The sequence below is a fragment of the Mycteria americana genome, chromosome 17 (genome assembly GCF_035582795.1).
Source record: "Mycteria americana isolate JAX WOST 10 ecotype Jacksonville Zoo and Gardens chromosome 17, USCA_MyAme_1.0, whole genome shotgun sequence".
NCBI lineage: Eukaryota > Metazoa > Chordata > Aves > Ciconiiformes > Ciconiidae > Mycteria > Mycteria americana.
Genome location: NC_134381.1, coordinates 3,715,589 through 3,733,087, shown reverse-complemented (window position 1 = coordinate 3,733,087; position 17,499 = coordinate 3,715,589). Strand labels below are relative to the sequence as shown.

The 17,499-nt window shown below is 42.7% G+C and overlaps 1 protein-coding gene across 1 annotated transcript in view; it reads right to left on the bottom strand.

Annotated features, from left to right (window-relative positions):
- Positions 1–17,499, bottom strand: part of CACNA1B (calcium voltage-gated channel subunit alpha1 B) — a 298,439-nt gene that overhangs the window by 60,128 nt on the left and 220,812 nt on the right. Inside the window, exons 22-26 of the mRNA XM_075519947.1 lie at positions 15,618–15,738; positions 11,974–12,103; positions 10,376–10,435; positions 8,990–9,096; positions 328–424 (exon numbers count right to left, since the gene is read on the bottom strand). Of these exons, the coding sequence (XP_075376062.1) occupies positions 328–424; positions 8,990–9,096; positions 10,376–10,435; positions 11,974–12,103; positions 15,618–15,738 (515 nt within the window). The remainder of the gene's footprint in view (positions 1–327; positions 425–8,989; positions 9,097–10,375; positions 10,436–11,973; positions 12,104–15,617; positions 15,739–17,499) is intronic.

Below are 17,499 nucleotides of genomic sequence, written 5' to 3'. Positions count from 1 at the left end.
AATCTATTTTCTACTGTGTCATTTCTAAGAGCATCACACTTACGAACTGTAATTTAATTTATTTGCATTTTTTTCTTTTCTTTTTTTAGAAGTTTGATTTTAATGTGGATTCACAATAATTCATAATATTGCACACAATGTTTGCAAAAGAAACAAGTGTTTGACATTTGCTAAACATCTGCACAGCTATTTTTATAAATCTGGCAGAGATTAATTGCAACAAAATAAAAGGAACAGAAATAACTTGGATTAAGTTTAGTCCATCGGCTTCCACTCAGATCAGTTGCAAACCTCCAGAGAAGGAAAGATTTGTAGTTATTCTCTAACCTTTAGTTTTGGCAGCCGTTTGATGGTCTTCAGTGGTCTTAGGACCCGCAGAACTCGCAGTGACTTGATTGTGTTGATGTCCTTGCCTTTGGTTCCTCTGCAAGGGATAAAAGGCACAAGAACAACAGAGAGAACAGTTTGGTCCTCAGGTCACTAACTAGGATATCTGTAGGTACCCAGTGTGGTTTGGGTTGTGGAATTGTTTTGGGTTTGTTGTTTTCTTTTTACAGGTTTTGGGTGCCATCCTCACTATGGACTCAGACAGGACTAGTGAGGACTGCAGATGAACGCCCACTTGAGACGTGTTAATCACCACACAGGAGGAAAGCTTTGGGCAGGACATGGTCCTTGCAGCGTTCAGCCACACGTGCTCTCCAGCCTTTGCTCACTTCCCAGCTACTCACCGAGCATCGCCCAGGAACTGGTGACCTTCCTGTCCCAACTCCCCACCCAGGCAACGGTCAAAGCCGGGGCAGCAGCACACCCCGGCTGCAGCCACCAGAGAGGCCCAGTGCATTCATCCCAGCCCCAGGCAGGAGAAGTGAGAAAGTCACACTTGGCTCTCCTCCCTCCCAGGCACTTGCATGAGACAGGAGGGTGTTTCTCCGTGTGCTTCTTGCACTTCTCTGGTGGGGACGTTGTGTCTAGACAAGCAGACAGTGACCAGAGGGAACTGGAGCCTTCATGGTGAGGGACAGAGCTCTCCTGGGGACCAGAGCTGCTCCATGCCTGTACCCTCATCCTCGAGTCTCTCGTGGAAGACATGCTACCAAACCCATGTGGGAGCATGTAATATGACAGCATATTACATGCCTGGAACAGTGCTAGGGCAACTTTCCACTTATGCATGCAGGTGCAGTATATCACATTTTGGTTTTAGTTTTTGCTAAAACTGAGTGCAAGACTTGACACCATTCCTCTTGTTACCATTAAGAGGTTTTTAGGGGAAGGACAGAGTTCCTTTCCTCGTGCACTTCCAAAATAAATAAAAAAGACACAGTTACATCTTCTTCCAACCCAACAGCAAAACAGTGACATTCCCCTTCATTTCATATGAAGTGAAAAATGGGATGAAAATCTTTAACAGAGTTTTATTCATGACTACAGCTTTGGGTCTGAGACTGTATTGAAGTAACACAGGTGTGAATGAATAACATGTTGAACAGATGCTGATATACCTATTCTATGCTCTTTGAGTTTGCTAAACATTTCTCTTCTCCAACAGGAAAGCCATAGAAATACAAGTAGCCCGAGAGACCCATAAGAGGTATGTGCAGGTAGTGGGCTGCAAAGCTTCCCCCACCCTGCTGGCAGCCAGGCCTGTGCACTATGTTAAGGGATAAGCACCAAGAGTGGAGGAAACCACCCAGGTTCATGGCTGGCTGACCTTGCTCAGCCCTGGAAGGTGTCTTTTTGCAATTTATCCACTTCCAAAAGACTAATAACTCAGTACTAATACTGTACTACTCAATACTAACACTGGACTGGAATCTGCAACCTAGAAACACACATTCCCGTCTCATCTCCAGTGTCTTTCTCCAATTACCAGTCACTGCAGTTGTCCTGAAACGCAATAAGCGATGAGACAGAAGGAATTTTTGGAGGGCTGTGGCTTGTATCCCAATGACTTATACATTGAACGCAAGTTGTCTTTGCACATGATTTAATAGAAATGGACAAAAGGAGGAACAGGATGGAGATTTACTCTCCCTATCTCATCTTTCAGGGCTGCTTTAGGGCCATTTTAATCAGCTGCAGATGGATCCTGACTGCTGGCACAGCTGTAAATCCAGGTGATTGAGCTAATACTCATGGAGTTACAGGACTGATTTAATGCCACAAAATAACCATTATATATTTAAAAGAAACCATTTTTGATTCTCATTAGAGACCATTTAATCTGGTCAAGATGAAGCAGACACTGCCAACATAGCTTTTACTGGCTTTCTCTTCAGGTTTTAGCATAACTGAAAATCTGGCCCACATTCGGCTTTGCATACTTGCTTTCGAATCACCAGCTCCTAGAAAGCAATGATCCTGCCATGGTCACTACAGGCATCTCCTTGTCACCATAGCCTCCAGCTGAGACAGCCAAACTGGAGCTCACCTACTCCCCAGGCAGCTTTGTCTGATCCTTAGCAATGCCCTGGCTGCAAAACAATTTGTTCAGCCTCTTGAGAAGGACAGTCAGTGGCAGGAGGGAAGTAGAAGGAGAAATAGGTTACCAGGAAGGAGATACCACCTGGCTTGGCCAGTCAGCCTGTCCCCATGGCTGATGGTCACCCAGCACATGCCCATCACCTTAGCTGCCCCTCCTGCTCCTTCCGCCCTCTCCCCTCTGGAAGGCCAAGCAAATCGCTTGGGTTGCTCCATGCTGCCCAGCCATTTGGGGTTTAACTAGATGAGGAAGTCAGGGCAGAGAGGGTGAAGAGGTAGGGGCTTAGGAAAGTAGAGGCGAGAGAAGAGTGACGGTGAGAGGGTTAAGGTACATGTGGTTGGGGCAGTAGGAGAAAAAAAGAGATGGGATGCCTTGTCCCAGAACTATGTTCAATTCTCAATCATTTGTGGCCACGTTTCTGGTTTGCAGATTAACACACACAGCCCAGCTTAGCAGCACAGACACTGGCAGGTAGCAACTGAACTAATAAACCTCAACAGTCCTCACCTGGGTTCAAGCAGAACCATGGAATATTTCTGCATGGTGTTTTGCAGGAGACCTAAACGCCTATTTACTACGCTGCAATGCATTTGCGCTAAATAACAACTGTACTAATAAGGCCTCCTGGAAGGAAAGTTCAAGACGAGAACAGAGACACTTCTCGGCTCTGAAGGAGGTAGCTCGGGTCTCACAGGGCTGGCTCCAAGCCTGAAGCAACACCCTCTGTGGACTTAATATTTAGGAAGGTTAAACAGACCTACTGGGGACTGGTGAATAGGTGAGGCAGAGCAAATCCTTCCTCCTGGGTCTATGAGAGAAGAAGCTGTTTTTCCCTCGCACAGGGAGGCGTGCGGATGACTGCACTGAGAGCTTGGAGGTGAAGGGCAGACAGCTCCAGTCCTACAAAATTCCTTCTGCCTGAATGAAGGACACTAAGAAGGGTTGATTTATTTTTTTTTTCCTTTCAGGCACCTAAGAAAATAAAGAGCGTGAGCCAATTAAATGTTAATGGGATTTATGATCTAAGTCCTATAGAGAATCCTGAAAAATCACTTATTTCTTGTCACAGTAAGCTTCCTGCTATAGGAGAAAGCTTTTTCAACAGACTGGTACTCTGAACTAGGGTGATGCAAATTGCATTTTAATTAAACAGATCTTCTGCAACTATTTCAGCCCGTCAAATAAAACCTTAAGGGTTGTTTTCAGTGTTTTTAAGAACCCCCTCTGCCAATATTGTATTTTACACCACTCTAATACAAAGCCAGATGTCCCACAAAATAAAAGGTCCAGGTGGAACTAGGATTCAGTCAAAAGGTGTATACAAGCACACATTTGACCAGAATATTTCTCACAACAAAAATAAATTGCTATGGAAGGACAAGATCTTAGGTGACTGCAGAATAACAACTACAAAATTCAGAAGACCTACAGAAGAGCAAGCAGGATAGAGACAGACAGCAAACAGAAGCCCAATGACTCAAAAAAACCCAGGCAAACAAACAAAAAACCCAAAAAGCCCAACCACACCACAAAGAAAAAAATTGCATTAGGTCAATCCTGGTTGCATTAGGCCAGTTCTGTTTTTTCTGGGGCAGTTTGCTGCTCATTTATTTAAAACATTAAAACTATTTTAAAAGAGCTTTGCATGGCCTTTCTTCCTTTAATAAATAAAAGATCCTTTAAAAATTAATAGTTCTTTAAAAATGGAAGCTTCTTGTTTCTGTTGCTCCTGCCAGCAGCTCTGATGTCACGTAACATGGGCCTCTCAGAGTCATGTCATCAAATATTCAGAGTAGGGTGGAGTTCTGCAATTGCCTGAAATCCTCAAGGCAGAAAGTGAATTCCTCCACTGAAGAGTAAATGAGGTCATGCAACTCTGCCCAAGCACAAAGCCACGCTCTTCCAGGGTCTAAATGATCTGTTTCCTAGACAGAAGAATGAAACAAGTACCCAATTTCCTGGACCGCATCAAAGACCTTTCTTTGCATCCTTTTCATTGCATCTCTGGGTTATCTGCTGCGGAGTAGCCCACCCGAGCTCCTGCCCTGCTCAGAACTGCGGCGTGGGACGATGCAGCTCTGCCTCCCCCTCCGTCCCCGCAGCAAAGCTGCGCTGCACTGCACTGACGACAAAACTGCCACCTCCTTGCAGATGGTTAAATACAAATTTTACTACCTCCTTCTTTACAAATGGCCCCTACCGACCTCTCGAAAAGCTCTCTACACTCTGTTTTCATGTCAAAGACTTTTCACCAACGTCAGAGGCTGACAGCCTGAATCCTAGCTGCGTTGCACTGCCCAGACTGCACAAAATTAGTTCTGAAGCTTCCAGCACTGCTAATGCAATTTAGAGGTGCAATCCTCTCAATGAGAATAAAACTGCTTCTCTAAACCTAGTTACTAAGATTTGCATGAATTGCAACTCACACGTTAACAATGTACCCACTAAGTCATCCCCTCAAATCTTTTTGGTACAAATATATCTGCTTATCATGGTTTCTGACTCTCTGGTCAAGACTCTCTGGTCTACTTGGCTTTCTAGTCTGCTTCTATCCTCTGCTTAAAGAAAATTAGGATGAATGAGGATCGTTAAGGGAAAATACATTTCACTGAATAATGAGTAATAAAGGGACAAAGGAGTCAATGCAATGGGTGTAACATGGTTCATTTCCACAGTGGCAAGTGTGTGTACACATGTTTGACAGGCATAACAGTGCAGCAAGAGACAGGAATAACATATTACCCCATGAAACTCCTAGAGAGAGATTCCAGCAAGAAGAAGACAAAGAAAGAGCAGAGTCAATGACAAAGAGAAACATAAGGCTATACAGTGCACCCCATGCACATACAGATACGTGCTGGCAGATAATCCCGTCCCCTGTCCCACACCCACCAACTCAGTGTTCATAAAAATAAACAAGCAAGGAAGCAACAGATTGGCTATACAGCATATACCCGCACATCCCCCCACCCTGCCTCAGCCCTTTGACTGACAAGCAGACAGGGCAAATACACCTTCATCCTCCTGACACTTTGGGAGGTAATAACCTTGATTGTTCAGCAAATGCTGTTTGCTTCTTCAAAGAGCAGTGGGAAATTCTGTGCATCTCAGCCACCTTTCTGTTGTTGAAAACGTAAAAACGCAATCTCTTTGCTGCTATTCATCAGCTATTGCTATTGAGCAAGTACACTTTACACCTGGGGCTGATAAATTTTGATGATAAATTTGCTAACTTGCTTTAAGCTCCTCTACTTCTATTTCCCTGAAAACTAACACATGTCTGTGTGTTTGTGGCATGTTTGTCTCTAGAAAAAGAAAGGAATTTCTCTTTGAAATACATTGCTAAATGGAAGACAATATTATCATCATCATCAGTATTATTAATGTTTCTAGCATCTCACTGGGGGCCTTGTTTTAAAAACTTTTTTTTTGAACTACAGTCAAGCACAGGATAGTTTCCGAAGAGCTACAGGCAGAAAGTAGACTGATAGCTGGTTTGAGAGGCTGAGATGGATTTTATGAACCTTGCAGCAATGACTGGTACCATCTCATATGCCTAAACAAACATAGGCTATTGCAATATTCCAGATGGAAGCGTTTCAGCGGGCTGTTTTTCCTAGGTTTTCAGTGACATGTCTATTCAGCAAGAAGTTGATTCACATCACCTTCACTGGACACCAATGAGGTCAAGAACACACATGAATTAAATCACACCCACTGAGTGGCAATTGTGTATTCTTGCAAACAGAAACTGGTAACAGCCACATTAAATACATCTTTACAGTGACACTGATGATGAGTGACAGGACTGTAGTGTTTGCTAGAAAAAGCCCCCTAACAAAACAACAAAGATAACCCAGTTTATTCTCCAAAAGCTTGTTTTCAGGATTATCAAAATTCAGCAGGCTCGGTGCGTCCGTCTGGTTTAACCAAACAACGCAGTTGAGCTAAGGACATGACTATCTACCCAATTTTCATCTGAGCAGACTGAGACTTGGTAGTATTCGTAACTGGACTGGCGGGAACAGAGAGTAAGTCATCGCCTACGAATGACTGGATTTACTTCTCTCAGGTTAGACCAGAGATACTGCAAGTATTCTCTGAATTGGACGTCAGCACTCACTGCCTGCTGAAACACAGATATGTAGCAGAGGTTACGGTCATAATAAAAATCACAGAAGAAATTCAAATTTTTCCAAGTCTCAGAAATAGGTTTGACTCGCTTTAAACTGGGAGACAGTAAATAGGCAGGCAGGTTTTATGTGTTTGCTTTCTGTAAATCCCTGCTGAATACTTACTCGAAGAGCATGTAAAATAGAAGCAGCTTGGGGCACACTATTATGAAGCACAGTCAGGGGATGTACAAGTAATTTATTTAGAGGCTGATGAGGTGCTGTTAGATATTCGTGGCCCAAAGCAAGCAATAGAAAACCTGAGCACAAAAAGACTCAGAAAGATTAAAAATTATTCATTTTAATCCATAACTTGTCCAAAAGAAAATCTTGTTCAAACAGACGACGTTTTAAAGGCAAACCCAGATGTTTGTTCTCACAGCACACAGAGTTGCTCTGAAGGGCTCACAGAATGCCCCTTCTCCCAGTCTTCCTTGAAAGTTTGAATTCTTAATGGAAAAGGGAAATTCTCAGCGAACCACAGACTTGGGTAATATTGTTTGGCAAACTAATAATTGTGACTAATATTATTTTACTTTTATACCTCTCTTTAATTCAGAGGAGCTCCATTACTTACTAAACAAAAGTTTAGCAAGTTTTTTGCTTAACTCAGTCTGACCACATCCAGTTCTGAAAGATGTTATGCTAATATATTTCATGTGCAGGTAAACTAAGCCACGCACATGTCTAGCTAAGCTTAAAAAGCAGCCTGGTTTTGGATATCAAATTTTAGGTAAGCAAGACATTGACCAGAGCAGACCAGCAATTCCATCTCAAGTCAACCTTGCTTACAACAGAGCACTCAGCTCCTCTGACAAACGAATTTCTAATGAATAGGGACAAAGTCTTTAAAGGAGAGGGCAGCATCCCTTTGAAAAACTTATATTGGACGTGACTTGCTCCAAGATCTAAACAATTCTTTGGTGTAGGATTGGGCACAGAAAGCCCAGACCCTAATATCCCCAAGTGTCACTCCTCAACTGGCTCAAAAATCATACCAACAATGTCAATCTGATCTCCTTCTCTCCGCCCACTCCTTGGACAAACTAGCTTAGACTTTTTTTATCCAGCATTTGCTATGAAGAATAGAAGATCTAAAATACAAATCTCACAGCCTTAGTGTGAAAGGAATTTTGACACCTCAGAAAACAAAAAACTCCTGAGAAATATTCCAGGCCAACCTTAGCAGAAAGGTCCCAGTAACTTTTTGTGCTGCAAGGGACATGGCAGTGTTTTTCATCAGCAGAGCACATAAGAGGAGCAACGGATATGGCTGTCTGCCTAAAAATTACCGTCAGTCTGAAATACACAAGACACACTTCCGCAGTTCCTTGGCAAAGGTGAATGCTTTTTCTCATTAGCAAGTAAAGCACTGCTAATTTCTTCACCTTCTCTAATCATCATGTCAACAAACAGGTGAGTGGAGTTTGGGCACAGACTGCTAAATATTCACCGTAATTACTCAAGGCTAATTTAGCAGAAGGTTAAACTGGCCAAGTCCTGTAGCCTGTTTCCAGGTCATCTCCTAGAATTTCTCAGGAAAATATTTGCAATATAATTATTCCATGGCCCAGAACTACACACGGAAAATTTCTTTCCATCATCCAACTCTGAGCTCCCCAGGCTCTGAAGAACCTGCATTGCTCTTCCTCCGGTCTCTTCTGAGAAAAATGCTCAAACGAAAAGCTAATCTTCATTTTTAAAAAGCAATTCCTCTGTGTCTGTTGCTCAAAATCTTCCATGACATTAAAGAAGGACACGGAACATTATTTAACGTCATAAATAGAGAGCTGTGATCGAGGGAGGGAGCAATTAGCCTTAGAAGTGAAACTCTCTGGAAATGCAAGTACCCTGAATGAGAGAGGAGGAGGAAAGAGAAATACCAAAAGTATATGAACCAGAAATTTCCATGACTCCAGAAATAATGTTCTGTAAAGAGTTCATTGAGTTATCAGCTGATTTCATTAACTATTTTTTAATAGTAAGAACAATTTTTAAAACAATTGCCTGAAGACACTGGACTGCCACAAACTGTTACAATGTGTCCTTGAAAAGAAGTTGTCCAAACGGTCACAAAAATCCCTGCATAATGTCTGAATGAACAGTGAATGGACTCATCCTAAAGCTGGGAGAATCTTCAAGAGATGCTACAACACAAATTTAGGGATTTTTTTTTCTTCCCCCCAGCTGCAAGATGATAAAGGGCAGAAGCTGAACATTTCACTGAGAAATGGAGCCACAAACACTATGCTACAACTACCTCTGTGCCAGGGTCCTGCCTCCTCTGCAACTTATTTCCTAGAAATTGGGATATTAAGGAAAATGTACTTACGAGAAGGCAAATGCCACCAAGGCCCCACTGACCACAATGAAGTCCAGGATATTCCACAGGTCACGGAAGTAGGAGCCAGGGTGCAGTAACAGCCCCAAGTCAATCATCTTCAGAGGAAACACATGAAAAGAAAGAGTTTTAATAAAACAAATACCAAATCAACACTACCGAGGTACAGAGGAATGTCCTTGACCAAATGACCTTTCATAAACTCTTCTTCAGGGCTTCACAGCAGCAGGGCAACATCTAGACACTTAGTCAAGCTGCTCATCTCTAATCGGCACAGAGAGCTCTGTCAAAACCGAAGCTGAAGTCAATAAACCGCAACCAAAGTGCTAGAGACAAGAGTACTAACTGCTACATAAGATTCTTTGCACAGGCATGCATTGATTTATGGGAACAGCAATGTGTGTGTGAAACATCCAAATAGCTTAATTTTATTCTACCCCAATCCTACCAGATTAGCAGGAATTAACAACTAGCATAGGATATTACACGATAAAACACAAACTGAGGATGGGAAGACCCACAGCCAAATGCAACGAAGAAATACTCCTGCTCCAGAGCACTTGCTGAAAGATGCTGCTCAGCGTAGCAGCCTGGCTTGCTTCTGCACGAGACTGAGTCTCTCCTTACAATGCTGCTAAAGATCTTCTACAGGTGAGTCTCATAGTGCATGCTAGACATTTTATCTGCTTTTCCGAGAGCTCTACAACTGCCCACGTAAGGTTGCTTTCTTCACATAGCTTCAAATCCTTCTACTGAACAAACAAGGGAAAATCTGCTCTTTATTCTGCATCTCTTTTGCATCTTGCTCTGACAGTAAAACTAACTCCATCATTACCCCAAGAATAAATCCTGACTTTGTTAGAATGGTGCTTTCCGGAAAGTACTGCCCCGCAGTCTTAGCAAAACCTATCATCCTACTGAGTAAAGTAAAAAGATAAATCCTCAACTTTTTGAAACATGACAGGCCAAGAACTAGTTGCTATTAATATACCCGATCAGCATCAAAGGAAAAGGGAAGAATGGGACGTGTCTCAGTAAGGTCTATCAGCTCCTGTGTCCTTAGCCACACACAGACATTTCTGCATCAGGCACTCACACTTCTTATCCTCTTACACAACCACAGCTACTAAAGATATCCTTATTTTCCTCCATAAAATGTGAGATTAAAGAAACCAAGAGAGCTGCTACAGAAAGGCATCTGTTGTGCACCGTCTACTTCCGAGTGCTGTTCTTGAGTTAAAGCTTTCCATCATCACCACCTCTCCAGGCGCCCCAGCGAGCTCTGTCGTGCTCCACCCTCTTTCTCCAGCTTCCCAGAAGCAGCTGAGTGTAAATCTGAAAGGGAAGGTGAACCTTTCTGCTTGGAAAAATTCTTACCTTGATCACCATCTCAAAGGTAAAGACACCCGTAAATATATAATCCAAGTATTTCAGAGCCTAAACAGGAAAGAGAAATGCATATTAGGGGAGACTACACACTGAAATAATCTGCACACGAGCAGAGTAAACAGTCTATTCGAGCAATGGGCTGTTTGCTGCAATGGGTAAGTATCATCTGATGGGAGGCTTTAAAATAGTTTAGGCACAAACTTGAATCATCTGATTTAAACAGCAACTTTTTTTTCCAGTCCTTGCCAGACTGCAGTATGCATGCCCATGGGTTGCTTCAGTGGGCCTGCATATATGACAGGTTTAATAAGGCAAAATGGATATTTCAAATCGAAATATTTGAATATCCTTTCCTAAAGAGCTTATTTGCCAACACCTGTGTAGCAGCCTGGGTTTCTCTTCTGCTGTCGCTGATGATAGTATTATTAAAGACCTCGGGAGAGTAAGAGAGTGATAAAATTCTTTTTGTAAAACTGATTCCACAGTTGTTAAGGATGAGGAAGAGAGATTGCTCGTAGCTACTTCAGCTCATTACTGATATAGGGATTTGCGGATCCTCCTCTGGAAAAAGCTAATACTGACCAGATTCAGAAGCAGGAGACCAGGCCAGGCAATTCCTGCTCTGACCTGGTCTGCCAACTTGTGCTCTGAAGCAATTCAGTTCCTTAATCTGTTTAAGGGGTGGATGAACTCAGTACACATCCTGGTAAATGCAGTACCAGTCCATTCAAATATCTATAGGTCGCCCAAATTTTAAACATAATTCTGTGGATGAGGTGCACCTATTCACAGTCAGATTCATATGATTATACATAGTGAATGGATATTAAGTCAATATAAATATCACGATATCCACATACTGCAACTATCTACACTGAAGAGTCCAAAATTAGGTAACTGCATCTTGCAATTTCTATACTTAATCTTCCATTGTGTAGACTCCCAGTTGTCCATGTAACTGTAACCAGCTCTTGTGCCAGTGTCCTCATATGAATGTGCTTGAAAAAAGACACCCAGCTATCTGCTTCATGAACGCTCCTGGGCTGCATGCTCTCATGTAAAAGGTGGCACGCTCCTACTTCTGCTCGTAACAGCGCCCATCTATGAAGCCTCCGAGTTTGGTTTGACATCCATGGATAAGTAGATTTTCTACTAATTCTAGGAGATTGCTACCATGCTCCACCAAGATAAAAAGCCGTATCTGGTTTTACTTCCTCAGGCTCTACCCTAGCAGGAGCAGGGGATCTTAGGACAATGTCAGCCATGGCTTATGACTGGGGAAGCCTTTCCCATTGCTGAATGGTGTGCAAGCTTTGCAGGCTGCTTCCACGTAAGCCACACCAACCAAACAACCAATAATTTCCAAGTTCTCAAACTCAGATGTGGTTGAAGCAGCAGAAAGGGACGGGAATTGTGAGCATTTTGATAGTGAAACAAGCTAATCTGAGTATGTTATTAAGAAAGCTCCAGTTTTGCACTTGCCAGTGCACTGTGTTATCCTTTGGAGATGGGAACGGACATGCCATGTGCATAACTGCTGGGAGAAGCAGAACAACTTTATTCTGGCCATGTTGGTTGGTACTCACATCATTCCTCGGTGATTCAGCTTGGACGGGGTCTTCTGCAGCCAGGGCAATGCTGCTGAGGGCTATAACTATGAGGATGACCATCTCAAAATAGCGCAGGTTGACAATGTAGTGGAACAGACGCCGAATCCTGCAAACAAAGTGAGCACATAGCAGGGCTACTGCAGGTGCTGTAAGTCAAGCACTGTGGTATGAAAGACTGGCAGAAGGACTATCAGGAATACTATCAGGAATATAAGGAATACTATCAGGAATACCACCTTACTATCAGGAATATCACCTTTAGGATGCCTAAGACAATAATGGTAAGAAAATAAAAACTAGGATCAACGGCTTTAAACTTCAGTGTGCAATGGATCTGTGGTGAGATTTAAAGTAAGACATTTAACATTTCTGCACTGCTCTCCACCCTCTCTGCAAAGCAATGCCATCTGTCAAAAGGGCATTGAGAGCTTTCAAGCATTCGGACTCAATTTTACAAATTATGTTTATGTACCCCCCAATCCTTTTCACTTTGAACTCACAGGCTAAAGTCCTGTGAGTTCAAAACGAGTTTTGAAATCCTTTTAATATCAACTAATCCCTTTAAAATTGAGATATATGCTATGCGCTGTGGGACTCTTAGCTGAAACTGGCTTGGTAACTATGAGTATTACTTCTAGCAACCTCTCTCTTGCCAAGTACCTCTGCCTGCACTTTATTCTAAGCTATGTCTTATAAGCTGCACAAATACTTCACAGTAATAGATTTGATTACTTTTACCTAATCTTCTTCTTCACAAATTATGACCAAGAAAAGTGACAAATGCTTCAATTTCTAAGCAATGCAAAACTATTCACAAATTTCAGCTAATAACTCTATCTGACCGCAATTCACAAATACTTAACTGCACAGAGAACTCTACATTTGCACCATATTTGTCAGCTGAATAAAAGACTTAGGTTCTGCCTGAGAATCAAATTATATGTGTAACTTACCAACAACCTTGTTATCTGAGGGTGTAATTCAGTTACTGTACCACATTTTCTCTAAGCAAATATCTGAACAGTTAGAATTAAAATTTATTTTTCACATCCACTTATATATTCATTTTCTCTGGATTGCTAATGGCTTCAGAATGAAAAAGAGTTACAAATACTAAGGAAACAGATTTGATACAAAATAACATGAAGAAAAGTGCGTTTGTAGATCCCTTAACTATGGTTATCAGTCTGACAGAAGAGGATTATCATCTATGTGCTCGGTGAATCCACAGAAGTGAAAGGCAACATTTTCAATAACATTTGTAACTGTAATTCATGCATCAAACTCAATTCATCAGAGAAATAACAAGTCCCTATTTTTAGATCTTCATCATTCATAACCAGCAGTGAGATGCAGGAGCATTTGTAAACTGCCAGTGGTGCTTGAGAAATCACTTTAAATGCATGTCTGTTTTAAGAGGGTGGGTGGCACTTGGAAAGTAAAACATTTCATTTATGCTTCTCAGAACTCTTTTGCCCACTAGCAGCACCCAGGTCATGCATCCCCAACGGGGCTTGGAAGGGAGATAGTTAGCAATAGATGTGGTGAAAACCTTCATATCCCAGAAAGCAGAAAGACCTCTCTTGAGAAGTTAGCACCAGCCAAAACACCTGAGGGGATCCATCTGGGCCTGCATCTTGCCCAGAGGAAGAAAAAGAAGTTGCTGACATTCCTAGAGTTTGATCTTTGTCTTGTTATTTCCCCTTGGCCCTGTGTTATAATACCTCTCTCCTAGTGAACTTTGTTTTTTGAATAGTCTTTTAGTACAGCTTTTGGGGGAATGTGTGTGGGTGTGCTGAAGGAAACTGCAAGATAACTGAAACAACATACCAAATCCTGGACTACAAGGCTCAGAAGGTCATAACTGTAGGACGAGGTGAGAGAAGACAGCATATGTATGAAACAAAAATGTCTTGCTGCTTCTCTGTCTGCCCGGTCCGCTCCTCATATCAGACTCTTTGGGGCTTTGGACCATCTAGCTTCCCACGCTGCACTGCTGCCATTAGCATTTTGCACCTAACACCCATTTTTGGTGGTCACTCCACAACAAAAAGACTTGAGCTACCAAATATGAGGGAAATACGGTTTCCTTATCCAACCAGACAGGGGCCAAGCTCCATAACTCTGATTTGCCTCAGAAAGTATAATTACACTATGAGTGCACCTCATCTAATGCTCTCCCCTCCCCTTAGCTGCCTTTTACATTAATTCAAAGGACATTTTGCCTTATTTGAAATAGCAAAACGCTATTTCGGCACAGTGTTCTGAAAAGGGAAAACTTTCTGGCCTTTCAGCTCAGTTATACTGAAGTGTCCTGAGGTCTACCTGGCAGGTGGCTGGAGAAGGCAAAGGGGAAACACCAGTGTCTCTCTGGTGGGTTTGAGACAGAAGGGGCACGTATTGAGTCTTCATTTCCTTTGGAGATGAGATTAGGTTAGCGGTAGTTTGGGGTCATTCTCCCTCTCTAATAGCTGGCATTGAGAGATAGTCTCTGACTTCTCCCACTGATTAATTCCTTCAGTGCTCATAGCGATATCATCTTGGAGCATGCAGGGCTGGAGCCTGAACTACACAGCTGGCACTTGTGTTTAAAGACAGTATTCAGCCTGCCTGCTGTCCCGGGGTGCCTGACCATGGCTTCCATCACAGATGCATTTCTGATGTCAAAGATCAGTACACGGAGCAGCCCATTTTGTTCCACTGACTGCATAGGCAGCCAGGATGTCACAGTCCTGAGTGGCAGGAGGTGTAGGAGCACTCATTCTTCTCTTGAATCGAGTTGCCAAAGGAAGGGCCTCAGTCAGCCTTAGGTATCTGAGCATGCAGAGTACAACCTCAGAGAGCAACGTCTAGGATCTGCAACAAGTCTACCTGAGCCAGAGAGAAAAGATCACATCTACTCCCAGCAGATCTCTGGGTTGGCAGAAGTTTCAAACGCCCTCCGTTGCCCTAAGTTACTGCTTAAAATGACTCACAGGCCTTCATGCTACAATTGTTACAACGCCTGCTGCTCTTGTCTAGTCCTGCAGCCCTTCAGAGCAACATATTTAGAATTTACAGGCTTTGAGTACAAAGCTCCCCATGAGGCAGAGGTGCCTGAAGCGGAAGAAATGCTGTAATCCCAACAGATCCCACAAGCTATATTCTCAACCTTGGCAAATGAAAAATATTCATGTTTTCCCAGAAGTTCAAAGTTTTCAGTGATGCGAGGGTACTAGTACAGAAAGAGCACAAATTCCAGATGAGGAACCTGCAAGAATTTGCTGACATCAAAAACATCCCCCAACCTGCTTCTCCTGATAATGTCTTCTCCCAGTGATAGTCCATACTCCCACCCTTTAGTGATCTACGACTGAGCAAATAACTGCCCACCTGGCCGTCCGCAGGGCAGTTAGAAAGGGTCTGCCTAAAGCATCACCTTTTCCCTATCTGGCAATTTATTCCCCCAGGAAAGCCCAGCTGAAAGGCAGCGTCTGGTCCACAGCCTACATAAGCTTTTATTTCATTTCCCAATGTGTTTAACTGGCAGAGATGAAGATCAAACTAATGTTATTGCTTTGAATACCCATACTTGAAGTACCTGTAACCCGTAAGTGGTATTATAGAGTCAGAGGACTTACGGATTTGTAGGACTTAGGATAAACATGGAACTGTAAGGCAAGATTGGTTTAGGTCCATTTTTCGTCAAGTCATCGACATCTTTCTTCTCCTCTGTTTTACTTTCAAATTCAACGTTGTTCACTGAAATGTGAATTTAAGAAAAAAAGAAATGAGAGAGTTAAAAATGTATCTGCAGTCTTCACACAGCAGGCTGCCTGCAACAGCTGGATATGCAAACAATGCAGCTGGGATAGCAAACAGCCTTTGAATATGTTGATTAAATGTGATGAACAATCATTTGATTATTATCACCGCTATTTACTACAGTATGATATACACTGCAATTATACTCCTTAACTGCTGCACTGATGAGCAACATATCAGAAGTGGCCAGGAAATGAAGATGCCCAGTGCAGACAAACAAAGAAACCTTACACTTATTTATACAAGAGCTACCAAACGGGGGATGGAAATTCCATTCCAAATACCATAAATTATTAGGGAGAGATGGTCAGCTAGGGATCCTTGGAAAGAAAAAAAAGACAGCAAGTCTAACCAACCAGGTAATTCTGTACGTTCTCCCATAGATCAGTAGCACAGGCTGATCCCATAGATCGGTAGCATCAGGCTTTGGAACATGTAAAAGAGCAAATTCATAGATGAGCTTTAATAATTTTGGGGCTAAGACTGCTGAACTTCCCAGCATGAGGGACAGAGACTTTGAAGGGCCTTCTTGGACCCCCTAGCTCTGTGCCTGCATAGAGCACTCCAGTTTTGGCAGAGCTTCCCATGTATAAAGGTGTCGAGCTCCATCTCACATCAGGTTTTTAACTTACATGATCCCCTTCTAGAAGATTGTTCTGAACCTCACTCCCAAAGGTTAGAAATACAGTCTCTAATTTCCATAAGTTTACTTGCAGTGGGTTTATAAGATAATTTACTTAAGATAATTTCCAATATATGAACTGGAAAACATTTTATCCTGCAAATTCTCTTCTTAGATATATACACTTGTCTATTAAATCACAGGACCTAGAATCCAAAAACCCCACCCACTTATAATGTTTAGGTGCAGGGGGTTTTTATTACTTTTTATTTTATTTTGCCACAAAATGACATTTCATTGTGTGTGAGTGACATGTTCAATAAATTGCTTATTGTATCTCAAGCCAGATACAGAGAAAATGGCCAGGAAAGAGAGAGGCTGATAAATTGTGATTGACAGGAACTCAGTATTGCAATATAGTAAAATTACCATTTAAGAAAAAAGAAGGGAAAAAAAAAAAAAGACAAGTCTTGTGTGGCTGACAACACAGTGAAAAAGCACATGTAGAAACGGCTAGCTTCTGGCTGTGCGTCTTGGAAAGCAGAGTCCTGACAGCCTGCAATCTAACGTGGACCTCTTAGATTTCATGCTGCAATTCTCCTTGGCACCCCCAGCTCTCAAGTCTTCTCTAGGCTGTGCCTACACTGCCAGGGGTGAGCCACAAGCTGGTCAGAACAGGCTGGTGGCTGGGTGGCTGCAGAGCAGACCACGGGCACAGGGATCTTGGGACTGTCTGCAAAGCAGTGTAAATCTACACTGACAGACCCAAGGCACAGAGCTCTGGAAAAGGACAAGCTAGGGTGGATCTGCTGACACTGAGATGCAGAGGACTGCAAGAAGCTCTAAAATTACACAGCCTGCAGGAACCCAAAGCAGCAGGGTCATACGATGGATGCTGTGATAGCTGTGCAGTCATGAAAGACCTGCTGCTCCACAGTGGGGTCAGCTAATAAGCCAAGAAGTGTGAATTCAGTCTGTGGGCTTGAATGCAATGCCACTGCCTTCCCTGTCCTTTGCTGAGGGGTCTGTGGCCAGTCAGGCCCCTGGGACACCAGAGGAACACCAGTAGCACAGCA